The 17695-nt window shown below is 43.7% G+C and overlaps 1 protein-coding gene across 4 annotated transcripts in view; it reads left to right on the top strand.

The window, feature by feature from the left end:
* The first annotated feature begins 458 nt into the window (after positions 1 to 458).
* The window catches only part of pop1 (POP1 homolog, ribonuclease P/MRP subunit), a 42588-nt gene continuing 25351 nt past the window's right edge, over positions 459 to 17695 (top strand). For 2 of the 4 annotated variants that reach the window (XM_055634325.1, XM_055634329.1), the window contains exons 1-7: positions 459 to 563; positions 2407 to 2481; positions 4018 to 4140; positions 6652 to 6756; positions 8879 to 8983; positions 10129 to 10301; positions 12475 to 12723. In XM_055634325.1, coding sequence (XP_055490300.1) covers positions 2421 to 2481; positions 4018 to 4140; positions 6652 to 6756; positions 8879 to 8983; positions 10129 to 10301; positions 12475 to 12723 — 816 coding nt within the window. In that variant the 5' untranslated portion in view covers positions 459 to 563; positions 2407 to 2420. Of the gene's footprint in view, positions 564 to 589; positions 747 to 2406; positions 2482 to 4017; positions 4141 to 6651; positions 6757 to 8878; positions 8984 to 10128; positions 10302 to 12474; positions 12724 to 17695 lie in introns of those variants that run through there. The other 2 variants (XM_055634327.1, XM_055634326.1) reach the window with 2 other exon arrangements.

Consider the following 17695-nt stretch of genomic DNA (forward strand, 5'->3'; position numbering starts at 1 on the left):
GCGCCGTGGGAACTGTAGTCCTCGTGTCCTTCCCCCGCGGCACATGGTGTCGGCATTCGCGGGGCAACGTGCGAGTTGTAGTCCGACTGCAACCGCACCGCGTCAACGCCAAGGCAGCCGTGGTGCCCTGCGGGATCCGTAATCCCCATCCCTTCCAACCACAGATGATAAAGCGCTCTATCATCTTTGCTTCCGACGGCTCATGGGAGTTGTAGTCTCCGTTCCTACCATGGCGGGGGGGGGCGGTTGCGAGGGGTGACCTAGGCTTCATCGTCGGTGACATCAAAGATCCTAGCGCTATAGGGTCTTTGCTTTGGGTGACATCAGCATTGAATCGGCGTGTGGAAGGCGCATGCGCAATCGCGGCACTCGGCCAGACGCGCACGCGCAGTAGCGGCGGTCGCCGGATACGCACGCGCCGTCACGGCGGTCCGGCACCCGCACGGCGGTCCGGCATGCGCCGTTGCAGACTGCGGGCTGCTCCGTCACGTGGTGTGGCTTCGCCCCCGCCGGTCCGCAGCTCCCGGCCACTGGCGACCAAACGCGGCTGCGACCCACACGCGGTAAGACTTGCCCTGCGGTGGCACTCGGCACTTTGCTGTATAACTGCTGGTGTTCCTGCCGCTATTTGACCCTAGTGTCTTACAGCCGATGACTGAGTGTGGGTTGGCTGTTCCTCTGGGCAAGGCATCACTTGGTGCGCCTTAAAGAGTTTAGTTTTAGTTTATTGTCGCCGAGGTACCGAGGTAAGACAATACATGATTGCAACCGAGCTGTCCACAGTGTGCAGATATACATGATAAAGGGAATAACATGAATGACGCTTAGTGCAACATAAAGCCAGTAAAGTCCGATCAAAGAGGTAGATAGTAGTTCAGAACTGCTCTCTAGTTGGCGATTCGACGGTTCAGTTGCCTGATAACAGCTGGGAAGAAACTGTTCCTGAATCTGGAGGTGTGCTTTTCACCTGTACCCCTTGCCTGATGGGAGCGAGGAGAAGAGGGAGTGTCGGTGGTGATACTGGCCCTTGATTATGCTGGTGGCTTTGCTGAAGCAGTGCGAGGTACAAATTGAGTCAACGGAGGTTGGTTTGTCTGATGGTCGGGGCTGTGTCCACAATTCTCTGTAATGTCTTGCGGTCATGAATGTTCCCAAACCATATGCATCCTGATAAAATGCTTTCTACTGTGCACCCGTAACATGCTCATCCTGCTCCATCTATAGCCAAGCGTGGAGTGAGGAAGAAAATAAAACTTCAAGGAGTCTCCTTGAAATATTGACTATCAGAGAAGTAAAAATGGAAAATGCTGGAAACACTCTGCAGGTTGAACAGATTCTGTGGAGAGAGTCATAAAGTGTGAAAACGGGTCCTTTGGGCCAACATGCCCACATCAACCAGCATACCCCATCTACAGTAGTCCCACCTGCCTGCATTTGGCCCATATCCCACTAAACCTGTCCTATCCATTTACCCGTCTAAATGTTTCTTAAACATTGCAGTATTACCTGCTTCAACTACCTCCTCCAGTAGCTCGATTCATATACTCACCACCATTTGTGTAAACCGATTGCCCCTCAGTTTCCAATTAATAATTTCCCCCCTCACTTCAAACCTATACAGAAATAGGTTAGTTTAGAAACTGGCCCTTCAGCCCACTGAGTCTGTGCCAACCAGTGATCACCTGTACATTAGTTCAATCCTACACACATAGGGACAATTTTTCAGAAGACAAATAACCTACCAACCTGCACACCTTTGGGATGTGGGCGGAAATGGTGCACTCGGAGGAAGCCGGCGGGATCACAGGCGAACAAACATTCTCCATACAGACAGCACCCAAAGTCAGGATCGAACCCGGTTCTCTGGCACTGTAAGGCAGCAACACTACCACTGTGCCACCCCTTAATATAGCAATCAGTCTGAAGATATGGCCTGACCCAAAATATTGCCTATTTATGTCTTCCAGAGATAGGTTGAATGTGGAGAGTAGTGGGAGAGCCTAGGACCAGAGGGTACAGCCTCAGAGTAAAAGAATGAACCTTTAAAAAGGAGATGGGAAGGAATTTCTTTAGGCAGAGGGCGGTGAGTCGGTGGAGTTCATTGCCACAGACGGCTATGAAGGCCGTGATTGGGTATTTACAGCAGAGATTGACAGATTCTTGATTAGTACGGCAGTCAGGATTTTGAGGAGAAGGCAGGAAAATGGTGGAGAGGGAAAGATAGTTCAACCATGATTGAATGGCGGAGTAGGGTCGAATGGCCTAATTCTGCTCCTATGATTTATGAACATATCAACTTATGACATTTAAAAATCAACAGAAGCATCATGTGACTTATCAATAATACCAAATTAATTTTGATGACAGGTCATCGGCCTGAAATATTAAGTCTTTCTCTTCCCTCAGGCAGTCTGACGTGGATGTACCACAATTTCTCTCTTGATTTCGCGATAAAATCTGGGGGCACAAAATTAACACCAGGTAAGTATGATAAGTTTCCCTTTCCTGAAGCAACACCTTTTAGGCGGTGTAATAATCCTTAACAATTATGTTGTCAGAGGATATATGTGTAGCAAAAAATATATTTTCCTGTAACGGCCTTCTTGACCTAATTTAGCCTTAGCTGTATGTGGGTGGAGTTCAAGGGTTGAGTTGGGTTTAGTTTATTGTCACTTTTGTTGCGTGCTAACCAGTCAGCGGAAAGACAGTGCATGATTACAATCGAGCCATTCACAGTGTACAGATACATGAAAAAGGAAATGTGAATAACGTTTAGTGCAAGATAAAGTCAAGCCCAATCAAAGCTAGTCCAACGGTCTCCACTGAGGTAGATAGTAGTTCAGGACTGCTCTCTTGTGGTAGGATGGTTCAGTTGCCTGATAACAGCTGGGAAGAAACTGTCCCTATACCTGGAGGTGTGCGTTTTCACACATCTGTACCTTTTGCCCGGTGGGAGAGGGGAGAAGAGGGAATGGCCAGGGCGAGGCTCATCCTTGATTATGCTGCTGGCCGTGCTAAGGCAGCATGTGGAATAAATGGAAGGGAGTTTGGATTGTGTGATGGCCTGGGCTACGGGTCTTGTGATCTTGGATGAAGCTGTTCCCAAACCATGCTGTGATGCACCCGATAAAATGCTTTCTTCGGCGCATCTGTAGAAGTTGATGAGAGTTGTTGGGGACATGCGGAACTTCATGAACCTTCTAAGGAAGTTGAGGCATCGGTGTGCTTCCTTGGCCATTGCTTCAATATGATGGTCCAGGAGAAGCTGTTGGTAATATTTACTCCCAGGAATTTGAAAATTTCAACCATCTCTGCTTCGGCCCTGTCATTGCACACCAATTGGGGTATGCGTACCGCTTCACTTCCTGAAGTTGATCACTATCTCCTTTGTCTTGCTAACATTGAGAGAAAGGTTGTTGTATCGACACCAGGACACGAGGTTCTCAATGTCCTTCCTGTGCTCTGGCTCATCGTTATTTCATATTTGGCCAGCAATGGTGGTGTCGTCTGCGAGTGGGAAAGTCATGCTACAACTGCACGGGGATTTAGAAAGACTACATCAGGAGTACTGTGTACTTTTGTGCCTCATTTAAAAATGGATATAGTTTTTAGGTTTATTATTGTACAGGTACTGAGGTACAATGAAAACTTAGTTTTGCATGCAAGTCAGTTAGTACAATACATAGATACAATTAAGCCAAATCAAAGACAATAGATAGACCAAAGAGGAAGATAGAGAGTGCAAAACTAGCAGGTGGGGCAAGTGTAGATGGGGCTTTGGCCAGTGTGGGCAAGTTGGGCCGAAGGGCCTGTTTCCAGGCCGTATGACTGTAAAAGCTTCAGAGAGTAACAAAAGTGGAGCCAAGGCCAAGATCAGACTAGTTGTGATCTGTTGAAAGGTGGAACACATTTGTGGGATTGTTTGGCTTATTGCTTGTTTTGCAACAGTCGAGTTTTCAGTGCATTTGGTTCATTTGTGTGAATATTGGTATTGAGATATGTTTTTCTTTTACAAAGACATGTCTGGAATCAATCGAAAAGACAAGAAATACGCCAAGAAGATGAGAAACCAGCCTAGCAACGTCACCTTTACATCATCCGATCCAGGGGCTGGTCGATCAGGAATAGAATCTCAGTCAGGTAATCCACAAGATGGGATGGCTACTTTACAGAGCTTTGTGACGCTGTACAGTGTTTGACTCCGCTGAAGTTTCAAGCAACATTTACTAGAACAATGGGCAATAAATAAAATATTTGCTCTATTGTTGGAAAAGTTTACATTGCTCAAAGTTCTGTTGGCTTTGCTACATTCTTATCATAGGTCATATTTAGGGTCCTTTCTAGCTAGAAATGTTGGGTGTACAAAATCATGAGAGGAATAGATCTGGTAGACGCACAGAGTCTCTTTCTCAGAGCAGGGGAATTGAGAGCCAGAGGACATGTGATTAAGATGAGGGGGGGAAGGATTTAGTAAGAGCTTGAGGGGTGACTTTTTCTCTCCGAGGTTGGTGGGTGTATGGAATGAGCTGCCGGAGGAGGTAATTGAGGTATTGCAACGTTAAGAAACATTTGGGCAGGTGCGTGGATAGGACAGGTTAGGAGGGATGTAGGCCAAATGCAGGCAGGTGGGACTAGCGTAGATGGGACATGTTGGTCGGTGTGGGCAAGCTGGGCTGTTTCGCACACTCTATGATTATAACAGGGAGTTTCATCTCTGATCCTGGATAGAGTGGATGTGGAGAGATATTTCCACTAGTGGGAAGAGTTTAAGACCAGAGGGCAACACCTCAGAGTAAAAAAGATGTACATTTAGAAAGGTGATGTGGAGGAATTGTCAGAGGGTGGTGAATCTGTGGAATTCATTGCCACAGACGGATGTGATGGGCAAGTCATTGGGTGTTTTTACAGCAAAGATTAACAGATTCTTGATTTTTAAGGGTGTCAAATGTTATGGGGAGAAGACGGGAGAATGGGGTTGTGAGGAAAAGATTGATGTGCCATGATAGGCTCGATAGGCTGAATGGTCTACTTCTGCTCCTATAACTTATGGACATCCAATGTTTTCAACAGGGATGATCCTACATTGTACAATAATGACCAAGTATGATCTCCGTATGGCTAAAATCAGAGATGCCAAGAAAGAATTTCAGAACAAACTAGAGGTTCAATTAAATTGCGACACAGTGGCGCATTGGTTGAGTTGCTGCCTTACAGTGCCAGAAAATGGGGTTTGATCCTGACTACTGGTCCTTGCCTGCACGGAGTTTGTAAGTTCTCCCCTTTCCCAGGGATCTCCGGTTTCCTCCCACACTCGAAAGACGTACAAGTTTGAAGGTTAATTGTAAGTTGTCCCTAGTGTGTGTAGGTTTGCAAGGATCGCTGGTCGGCGCGGACTCAGTGGGCCAAAGGGCCATTTTCCACACTGTATCTCTAAACTAAACTAAAATTGAGCCGAAACCAAGTGTGTGAGGTAGAGCCTGAATTCCATCAAGGGCACGAGAGGAAAATGGCCCTTGGTGAATGAAGACCCTGGAAGATGAAAAAAGTACTAATTTGTGTTTGTGCTTTTGTTAAATTTTTAATTCAATTTCAATTTTATTTTTTAATATGTTTTATTATTTATTTATTATTTATTTTTATTATTTTTCTTGTGATTTTTTTTTAACGATACTGCTGTACGGGAAATTCATTTCGTTGTCTCAAAGTGAGGCAACGACAATAAAATTTGAATACAATACAAGAATACAAGGATGGATTCTGAAACCATGTGCCGATCAAATGGTCATAGTCTTTGTTGACATCTTCAACCAGTCACTTCAACAGTCTACCATCCACATCTCCATCATTCCAATCCCCAAGAATAGTTAAGTGATCTGCTTCAATAACTGCTGCTAAGTACCTCTAACATCGAAGTGCTTTGAAAGATTGATAACAGTCCATATCAGCGCCAATCTCCCGGACATTGTGGACACCCGTGCAATTTGGTAAAAAGAAAATGGATCTACGGTGGTGTGAAGTGTCCATGATGTAATAATAAAAGAACATTTTACTCTGAGGATGGTGGGTATATGGAACGAGCTGCCAGAGGAGGTAGTTGAGGCAGGTACAATAACAACATTTAAAAGACACTTGGACAGGTTCGTGGATAGGAAACGTTTAGAGGGATATGGGATGAGCTTAGATGGGCCAATTTGGTCAGTATGGAAAGAGTTGGGCCAAAGGGCCTGTTTCTGTGCTGAATGACTCTGGCTCTATGACTCTAATAAATTGGTTTATAACAGGTAATCAATGGGCTTAAAGAGAATGTCGATGGAGATATGTCACGGCAAAGCATATTTTGGGGTTTGAGGTCTTTAAATTATTTTTTTTTCCATACAAGTGCACAAAAGAGTCGCCATGTTTCTGGCACCGATAAAGATGGAAAAAGTACTAATTAGAGTCATGTTGGTCCCTCTATGTTCTCGGTGATTATCCCTCCCCCCACCTCTTAGTGCCTCTTAGTTTCAGAAAGAGCCATCCGGCGGGTGGGGGGAGGGAGGGGATAATCAGAGAGAACGAACAGGGACCAACATGACTCTAATTAGTACATTTAGTTTTTCTGTGTTGAGATATTTTGTTCTATCAATCACTAGTTTTTACTTTGGAATTCAGATGTCAATTCCCGAGATCAGCAGAGAGGTTTGCATGGAGGATATTGCCATAGAAGCCAAGGAAGTGATCAAAAACATTTTCAAAATGTTCCCAAATTCATAAATGGTAAGTAATTACTCTGCTCTTGTCAGTACCAGCTTATCGTGTGCAACAGTAATTATGTTGTAAAGTATTGGTAGTGTTGTGACGCGGGGGAGGGGGAGCAAGAACGGAGCTGTGGGGTAACGAGGAGGCACGTCAGAGATCCAAGTGAATTTGAGTGCAGGATGGAAGTTGATGTCCCGGTAGCCAAACACTTTAATTCCCCATCCCATCCTGACCTTTCTGTTCTAGGCCTCCTCCATTATCAGAGTGAGGCCAAATTCAAATCAGAGGAACAGCATCTCCTATTTCGCTTGGGCAGCTTACAACCCAGTGGTATGAATATTGATTTATCTAAGCCCTGCATCCCATCTCTCTCCATCCCTCCCCCACCCAAGTTGTACCAGCTTCAGTCGTCTGGTTGAGATTTATTGTCTGTACTCGTTTTCACCGAGCATAAGTAAGTAAGTTTATTGGCCAAGTATTCACATTCAAGGAATTTGCTTTGGTGCTCCGCCCACAAGTAACAACATGACACACAGTGACAGTTACAAATGACTCAGAAAACACTAAACATTAATAATAATAAAACATTAATGATAAAACACTATTGATCAAGCATGTGAACCAACAAAATACCAGATCAAAGGGAGGCTGCAGATTTTTGGCTGTTAAGTAGAGCAACTACTTGTGGATAAAAACTGTTTTTATGTCTGGCTTTGGCAGCATTGACAGTCCGGAGTCGCCTTCCAAACGGAAGTGATTCAAAGAGTACATCTAACAAAGGCCTGTTTCCTTTATTATCAGTACTTTTTTGTATATCTTTCATTGATTTGTTCTATATCTCTTGTTTCCCTTTCCCCTGACTCTCAGTCTGAAGAAGGGTCTCGACCCGAAACATCATCTATTCCTTTTATCCAGCGATGCTGACTGACCCGATGAATTACTCCAACTTTTTTTTGTCTATCTTTGGTTTTGACCAGCATTTGCAGTTCCTACACACGAAAAAGATCCATTATAATACTCATCTGCATTTGCTTGGATGCTACTTGTAAATTCACCACTCTCAGGTTGTGAGTCACTGTTGGGGATTGGAGGGATGTGTTGGTGGTGGAGAAAACCTAAACTTCAATATGGTCGAGCTGTGCACAAACAATCTTTTATCCCAATACAGTAAACTCTCGTTATTAAGACCTCTTTATAATGGATTTCAGTTATAGTGGATTGTCCCTTTAAGAATACAGGCTGCTAGTTACACGGAGGAGGCTATTGAAATTGACACTGCATGAAATTGACAAGGAATCGTTTTGATCGGCGCTTACCCGGTAACTCTATTAAACAATGTAACAAACAACCTTTAGTATTTTTTGCTTACAGAAACAAAATACATTTTTAGCTTTAGACTTTAGTGGTTCAGCACGGAAACAGGCCCTTCAGCCCACCAAGTCCGCACCGAACAGCGATCCCCGTACACAAGCACTATCATACACACTAGGGACAATTTACAATTTTTACTGAAGCCAATTAACCTACAAACCTGTATGTCTTTGGAGTGTGGGAGGAAACCAGAGTACCCAGAGATAACCCACGGGATCACAGGGAGAACATACAAACTCTGTACAGACAGCACCCATAACCAGGATTGATCCCAGGGTCTACCGCTGTGTCACTGTACACTCAGCAGGTTAGTGTCTTTGGAAGGAGAAACTGAGTTATCGATGGTAATCAATAGTTGGCGTGGACTTGATGGGCCGAAGGGCCTGTTTCCAAGCTTTGTCTATAAATTCTCAAAAATTTCTAATGTTCGGCATTCACGGTGAAATTCTTTGTTTTTTGCATACAATACACAAAGTGCGCAAAAGTCACCATATTTCTGGCACGGACAAAGTTACAAAAAGTACTCATTAGATTTTTGTTGGTCTCTCTACGTTCTCAACGACCCCATCCCTCGCTGCCAGGTCTCTCTTTGTTCTCAACTGCTCCCCACCCCCATACTAGGCCCATCTTAGTTTTCGGCAGACCCCCCCCCCCCCATGCTAGGTCCCTCTTAGTTTAAAAACAGTTGTAAAACTTTCTAGACTTTTAGTCTTTCTGTATTGAGAAAGATTCTTTTCCATCAATCACTAGTTTTTACTTTGAAATTCAGATGCCAATTACCGAGATCAGCAGAGAGGTTTGCATGGAGGATATTGCCACAGAAGCCAAGGAAGTGATCAAAAACATTTTCAAAATGTTCCCAAATTCCTGTATGGTAAGTAATTACTCTGCTCTTGTCAGCAACAGCTTAACGTGTGTAACAATAATTATGTTGTAAAGTATTGTAGTATTACAGAAGCAGTATCAATCATAACATGAGATATTAGATCACATTGGGTTATTTGTTGATCATAGTTGTATTTATTGTATACTTACACTGGCCTTCACATGATCAAAGGATTTAATTGTGCCCGAGTGTAGACAACAATACACTAATCGGAATCTGAATAGAAGGTAGGTTTTGAAGAGCTCTTAAAGAAGAGATGGAGAGGCTTGCAGTAGAAATTCCAGATTCCGGGCTCATGGCATAGCTGATGATATGTCAAGCGATCAGGTTTGATAAAGAAAGGTTAGGCACAAAATAATGAATCCAGCTGCTTGGTGGAAATTCCAAATTATTTAGAGATGCAGCACGGAAACAGGCCCTTAGGCTCACCAAGGCCTTGAAATTGACAAGGATTTTTTTTTTCAATCGGCACATAACTCGATTAGACTACGTAACAAACAACCGTTAGTATTTTTAGCTTGCAGTAACAAAATACATTTTCAGCTCTAGACTGTAGAGATACAGTGCAGAAACAGGCCCTTCGGCCCACTGAGTCCGCACCGATCAGTGATCCCCGTACAGTAGGACAATCATACACACTAGGGACAATTTACAGTTATACCAAGCCAAATAACCTACAAACCTGTACGTCTTTGTAGTGTGGGAGGAAACAGGAGCACCCTGAAAAAACCCACATGATCACAGGGAGAACGTACAAACTCTGTACAGACAGCACCCATAGTCAGGAACGAACCAGGGTCTCTGGTGCTGTAAGGCAGCAATTCTACCGCTGTTTTACTCAGCAGGTTAGTGTCTTTGGAAGGAGAAAGTGAGTTGACAATGGTAATTGATGGTCAGCATGGACTCGATGGGCCAGAGGGTCCTGTTTCCACGCTGTCTCTACATTGAAAAATTTCTAATGATGTACAGCATGCAGAATGTGGGCTTAAAGGCTCATTTCTGTGGTGTATTGTTCTATGATCAAATGGTTTGAGCATTTATCAGCTTCAGGAATACGTGCAAGCGAGAAGAAATTAGGGTAGAGTTGGGAAAAGGAAAGTTTTGTCTTAAACGTTTATTTTTTTACATTGCAGCCAGAGACTTTGCTCAACACCGTGCTGCAGAAATCAATGCCATGTTAAAAGCAGTAGTGCACAAATCTAACTCCCAGTTTCTGCAGTCCTTGCCACCACATTTGCGTAGAAGAGCAATGAGCAACAACGCTAAACGTCTCCCACGAAGACTTCGGGAAATTGCAAAGAAAGAGGTAAATTTATTACAAATTAATCAAAGTTATTAGTGCTGGGAATAGTCGTCTGCTTGGGGCGAAAACAAAGAAGAAATTATTTGGTTTGTTGGTTGCTGTGAGTTGGGGTGAAGGGTTATGATTATTTTAAGGTGGAAGGTAGACCTATTTGGATGGATCGCTTATATCTGTAACTGAAAAAGAACTGCAACTTCTTAAATTCATAAGTCATGGAAGCAGAATTAGACTACTCCACCAGCCAATAATGGCTGATCTATCTTTCCCTCTCAACCTCATTCTCCTGCCTTGTCCCATAACCCCTGACACCCGTGCTAATCAAGAATCTGCCAATCTCCGCCTTAAAAATACCCAATGACTTGGCCTCCACAGCCGCCTGTGGCTAGGGCTCTGGAACTCTGGCCCAGCTGGAGCCGGCAGATCTGTTCTCATAGCCGACTTCCGAGGCCGAATTTACGGGCTGGTATCTCGATGCCTGGACAGACCATTCGGATACCTTTTGTCTCCTCTCGGTGGCTGTAGCTGCTGTTGTTCCGGCAAAACACATAATCCATAACGGGTGCCGGAAAATCACTGGTGAACCTTTATTGCTATTTTAGCATTTTTTAAATTATCTTTTTAAAAGATTTTGAGTTTGGATTATAATTAGTGGTGATGTTGTTGATAGTGAAGAGAATGGTCTCGGGCCACAGAACAACATTGATTAGTCGGTGAATCAGCAGAACATAAGAGACAATGGGCCAAATGTCGTAAATACGATTAGTAAATGATGGGTACTTTGGATCAGTTTGTGTATTGTCACGTGCATAGAGATACAGTTAAAAGCTTATTCTACATGCTATGCAAATTCAGAGGAGCTCAAAGATGAAGAACTGGGAAAGGAAAGCATGGTTTAGTTGAGAGATGCAGCATGGAAACAGGCCCTTCGGCCCACCGAGTCAGCGCCGACCAGTGATCCCTGTACACTGGCACTATCCTACACCAGGGACAATTTACAATCTTTACTGAAGCCAATTAACTGACAAACCTGCATGTCATTGGTGTGAAGGAAGATTTGTATGTTCTCCCACGTGGTTACAGGGAGAACATACAAACTCTGTACAGACAGCACAAGTAGACAGGATCAAATCTGGGTCTCTCAGATTGTAAGGCAGCAACTCTACTGCTGCGTCACCGTGCCGCCCCAAGGTTGAAATGAAAGCAGATAAATGAGTAGTTAAGATTTCAAAAATTTTGAGAGCATATTACATTTGAATATCAGTCGTCATACCATACGTGAGTACCATAGATCCTGTTGATGAACAATATGAACATTGCGGCCCACAGGTCCATTTTGAGCTGTATCACTCTTTGACTCTATAATGGACTATAAATTCCTCTAATGCTGCAAAACATACTTGGCTAATAAAGTATGATTATGATTATTATATACACCCATTTTATAAGTTAAGTTGCAACTGGTTGAAACTGTAGTGGGAACGTTGCTCTGAAGTAAACTGCGTTCAAAAGTTGATGAAACGTATGTTTGTGAAGTTTCATACAGATGGTGGTGGGTTTATGGAACAAGCTACCAGAGGAGTTAAGGCAGGTACTTTATAATTTCATAAGTTATACGAGTAGTATTACCCCTTTCAGCCCATGAGGTCTACTCCGCCATTAAATCGTGGCTGAATCTTTCATGGCAAATCTTTCCCTTTCAACCCCTTCTCCTGTATTCTCCCCATACCTCCTGACACCGTTACTAATCAAGAATCTGTCAATCTCCGCCTGAAAAATATCCATTGACTTGACTTCCACAGCCTCTAGCAATGAATTCCACAGGCTCACCACCCTCTGACTAAAGAAATTCCTCCTCAATTCCTTCCTAAAGATACATCCTTTTATTTTGAGGCTATAGATTCTGGTCCTGGACTCTCCCACTAGTGGGAACATCCTCTCCACATCCACTCTAACCAGGCCTTTCACTATTTGATAAGTTTCAATGAGGTCCCTACTCATCCTTCTAAACATAATTTAAAAAGTACGTGGACAGGGATATGGGCCAAATGCAGGCAGGTGGGACTAGTGTAGATGGGGCAGCTTGGGCAAGTTGGGTCGGAGGGTTTATTTCTCTGCTGTGACACTTAAGTTGAAAATTGCCTAAATGAACAACTTACTGACCGGTGACTCCCTACAGATGGAAAAAATTGCCCATTTGAAGAAAGAGCAATCAAAAAGCAAGTCTCGCAAAGCCCGGCGACGACATGGAAATTTGTTGCATGAATTTAATCGAAGACAAAGGAAAAACATCTGGCTGGAAACCCACATATGGCACGCAAAAAGATTCCATATGGTCAAAAAATGGGGATGCTGTTTGGCTGATAAACCAACTGCTAAAAGTTACAGAGCCTGCTACCGTGCCATGAAGCAGAAGTGCCTACTTCAGGTACCTTTTCATGTTCATAAATTCTCGGAGCAGAATTAGGCCATTCGGCCCATCAAGTCTTCACTGCCATTCAACCATGACTCTTCGATCTTTACCTCTCGGCCTCATTCTCCTGTCTTCTCCCCATAACCCCTGAGGCTTGTACGAATCAAGAATCTGTCAATCTCTGCCTTAAAAATATCCAATGACTTGGCCTCCACAGCTGTCTGTGGCAATGAATTCCATAGTTTCACCACCCTCTGACTAAAGAGATTCCTCCTAATCTTGTTTCCAAAGGTACGTCCTTTTATTTTGAGGCTATGCCCTCTGGCCCTAGACTCTCCCACGAGTGGAAACATCCTCTCCACATTCACTCTATCCAGGCCTTTCACAATTCGGTGAGGTCGCCCCTTATTCTTTGAAACTCCAGCGAGTACAGGCCCAGTGCTGTCAAACGCTCATTATATGTTTAACTATTTTGTGAAGGAGAATTGCATTCTTACAGTAACTGGTTCAGAAGTATTTTTCACTGAATAATTTCAAAATTGACTTCCACTATAGCTGCAAAGGTGCTTTATAATGTAAAAAACTGTATGTATGCATCCATCAATGGTTCAATGGTGCTCTATTTGTCACATGTGCAACTGCGCAATGAAATTATTTTTGCATATTGACATTTGCAAGCTTTTGACATATTTTGGTGCCATTTTCAAGGTCCACAGTCTGGTCTGCCAGTATGCTCAGTCTACTGGAGCAATTCCTGATCCAGGTCAGCCCCAGGCTCCTGCAGGTGCTCCCTCCGTCGCCTTCGACTGGATCAGCCAGTGGACCGACATCCCTCTCTCCTCGCCTGGCCATCTTTGTGTCCACGTAGTGCTGATCTTGCAGCCCACCTTGAAGGCGCTGGAGGGATTACCCTGGTTCACCTTCCTACCGGCCCTTGATCCTCGTGCCCTACATCTGCTGTGGCTCCGTCCCGGTACCACGGTCAGACGAACCTTTGGGCGGACGGGTTCTGGTCAGACACCACGGCCAAGGCAACTCAGGAAGGTCTCTCTTGTCTTCTCCACCACGAATAATATACATTGCTGCCTGTTTAAAGCTTCATATGCTGAGAGTTTTGATTCAGCTTTTTACTTATTTTCCCGAACACTTTATCAAAGGAAGGTTTTCCCAGTGATATAGGGGTTAGTGAGTTTTTGTTCAATCTTGAACCAGTGACAGTATTGCATAGTCCACTGTTCAATGTCTTAATTGGAAAGTCTGGACAATATCATAATTTATTTTTTCATGCATCTCAACTGTCCCTAATCCCTTAATCATTGTGATTTTTACATAATTTCTATAATCCAGCAATGGCCTTGAACACCAGTCACTTTAGAATGTAGAAGGCCGATTGCACAAGATTAATTTAGTAATCACTCCCAACATAGAGTATTATAATTCATTTACTTTGTTTTGATAGGTCTATGAACCATGTTTAATTCTGCTCCACAAAGATTATATTTTATTGAAGACGGCAGCTGGAGATTGTCCACTGGTGTTTAGTCCAAAGAAAATACTACGCTGCCTGAGACCAAATGCAATTATTTATTTTTTAAAACATGGTATTTCCAATCTGATGATCTGAATAATTTGCTATCATGTACTTTGATTCAATGAAGTAAGAAATTTAGTCCAAAAAATTTAGTGGGTGATTTTATTTTTTAATATAATGAAACTCTGTTGATGATTTTTTTTAGTTTAGTTTACAGATGCGGTTTGGTTTAGAGATTCAATGCAAAACGGGCCCCTCGGCGCACAGAGTCTGCGCTGACCAGCGATCCAAACACACTAACATTATCCTATATACCGGGGACAATTTACAATGATACCAAGCCGATTAACCTACAAACCTGTACGTCTTTTGAAGTGTGGGAGGAAACCAGATCACTCGTGGAAAACCCACGCAGGTCACGGGGAGAATGTACAAACTCCATAGTCAGGATCATACCCGGGTCTCTGGCGCTGTATGGCAGCAACTCTACTGCTGCGCCACCGTGCCGCCTAAATGGGCAGTGGATTCAGCATGGAAGCTTTGTCATACTGAGTCTATGTCAACTGTTGATCGCCAGTTCACACCAGCTCTGTTATCCACTACCTCATCCACTCTTGACACACTAGGGCCAATTTACAGAAGCCAATTAACCTACAAAACAGCACATCTTTTGGTTAGAGTCATACAGCATTGGCCCTTCGGCCCAACTTGCCCACACCAACCAACATGCCCCATCTACACTCGACCCACTTGCCTGCTTTTGTCCATGTCCCTCTAAACCTATCCTATCCATGTACCTGTCTAAATGTTTCTTAAACATTGTGATGCGGTAGAAAACTGGAGCATCGGAGGAAACCCCTGCAGTCGCTGGCAGAATGTGCAACCTTCACACAGACACGCCCCGAGGTCAGGGTTGAACCTGGGTCTCTGCGCCACTATGCCACCCAATACTACAATTTGGCGATATTCCAAATCTCTACTCTTATCCATTTATATTTTTTATAAGAATAAGCATTTGACTGGAAAACAAGTAGCTACTTGTTTAAAGCTTCAGAGCTTGGCTCAGCTTTTCGCTTATTTAGTATTGTCTGACTTGCTGGGCATGTTCCAAGCCTGGTCACGAACACTGCAAAAAGATGATTAATATGTTTTAGACAATAGACAATAGGTGCAGGAGTAGGCCATTTGGCCCTTCGAGCCAGCACCTCCATTCAAGGTGATCATGGCTGATTATCCCCAATCAGTACCCTGTTCCTGCCTTCTCCCCATATCTCCTGACTCGGCTATTTTTAAGAGCCCTATCTAGCTCTCTCTTGAAAGCTTCCAGAGAACCTGCCTCCCCCACCCTCTGAGGCAGAGAATTCCACAGACTCGCCACTCTCTGTGAGAAAAAGTGTTTCCTTGTCTCCGTTCTAAATGACTTACTCCTTATTCTTAATCCGTGGCCCCTGGTTCTGGACTCCCCCAACATCGGGAACGTGTTTCCTGCCTCTAGCGTGTCCAAACCCTTAACAATCTTAAGGTTTCAATGAGATTCCCTCTCATCCTTCTAAACTCCAGAGTGTACAAGCCCAGCTGCTCCATTTTCTCAATATATGACAGTCCTGCCATCCCGGGAATTAACCTTGTAAACCTACGCTGCACTCCCTCAATAGCAAGAATGTCCTTCCTCAAATTAGGCGATTACAACTGTACACAATATTCCAGGTGTGATCTCACTAGGGCTCTGTACAACTGCAGAAGGACCTCTTTGCTCCTATATTCGATTACTCTTGTTATAAAGGCCAAAATGCCATTCGCTTTCTTCACTGCCTGCTGTACCTGCATGCTTACTTTCATAGACTGATGTACAAGGACCCCCAGATCCCGTTGTACACCCCCTTTTTCCAACGACGCCATTTAGATAGTAATTGCCATTTAGATTTTAACTGCCCCTTAACTATCAGAATAGTTAACCTTTTTCAAACTATCAGATGAATTGTAGAAACAAAAAAGTGCAGATGCTGGTTTATACCAAAGATAGACAAAGTGCTGGAGTAATTCAGCGGGTCAGGCAGCATCTCTGGAGAAAAGGAATAGATGATGTTTCAGGTTGAGACCATTCTCATTCGATGACTCCTGTTTAGGAAGAAGGGTCTCAACCCAAAACATCACCTATTCCTTTTCTCCAGAGATGCTGCCAGACCTGCTGAGTTGCTCCAGCATTCGTGTCTATCTTCAGAGGAATTCTTTGTTCTGCTACCAAAAAATAATTTAAAAAGGTAAGTACAGGACAAGAGTGGGCCTTTAAGTCCACAATGTCTGTATCGAATATGATGTCAAGACCAACTCATATCTGCCTGCATATAATCTATATCCCACCATCCCCTGCATTTCTACAACCCAATCCAAAAAGTATTTTAAATGCCACTATTGTATCTGCCTCAAACACTCCCGACAGCACCCACCACCCTTTGTGCAAAAAATACTTGTTCCACACATCTCCTTTAAATTTTGCCCTTCTCCATCTTAAAGCTATGCCTTTTAGTATCTGATTTTTCCATCCTGGGAAAAAAGTCCTGACTGTATACACTCTCTATGCCTCTCATAATTTTATATGCCTCTATCAGGACTCCTCACAACCTTCGGCGTTCCAGAGAAAACTGAGGGTCCAATTTCTTCCTGTAGCTAATGACCCCTAATCCAGTCATCATTTTGGTAAACCTCTGCACCCTTACAAAAGCTTCCACATCCTTCCTCTAATGTGGTGACCTGAACTGCACGCAATACTCCAAATGTGGCGAAAACAAAGTCCTGTAGAGCTGCATGATTTTCTGACTCTTATAGTTAATGTTATGACCTATGAAAGCAAGTGTACAATACAGCTTCTTTACAACTTTATTGACTGGTTTTGCCACGTTCCGGGAGTTATGGACTTGGACCTCTGTACATCAATGCCGTCATTAATTGTTTATTTTCCCTTTACATTTGACTTCCATAAGTCAACATCTTGCAACTCCTTAGGTTAAACTCCATTTGCCATTTTCCCGCCCATTTCTGTAGCCGATCTATTTCCCGCTGTATACTTTGACAGCCTTCCTCATAGAAACATATGTCCTCCGAGCCAGCTGATGGCTGATCATCTAAAATCAGTACCCCGTTCTGTTTTTTCCCCATATCCCTTGATTCCTTTAGCCAACGGAGCTAAATCTAACTCTCTTGAAAACATCCAGTGAATTGGCCTATATAATCCACACTCCTAGATGACCCAATCTTGGTGTCATCTGCAAACTTACTAACTAACCCGTCTACATTTACAGTATGTCCAGGTCATTTATGTATATCGCAAACATCAGAGGTCCCAGCGCAGACCCCTGCGGAACTCCACTGGTCACTGACCTCCATCCTGAAGATTGTCTTTCCACCACCACTCTGTCTTCTATCAGTAAGCCAGCTCTGATTCCAGACAATTAAATC

This window comes from Leucoraja erinacea, chromosome 4 (genome assembly GCF_028641065.1).
Source record: "Leucoraja erinacea ecotype New England chromosome 4, Leri_hhj_1, whole genome shotgun sequence".
NCBI lineage: Eukaryota > Metazoa > Chordata > Chondrichthyes > Rajiformes > Rajidae > Leucoraja > Leucoraja erinaceus.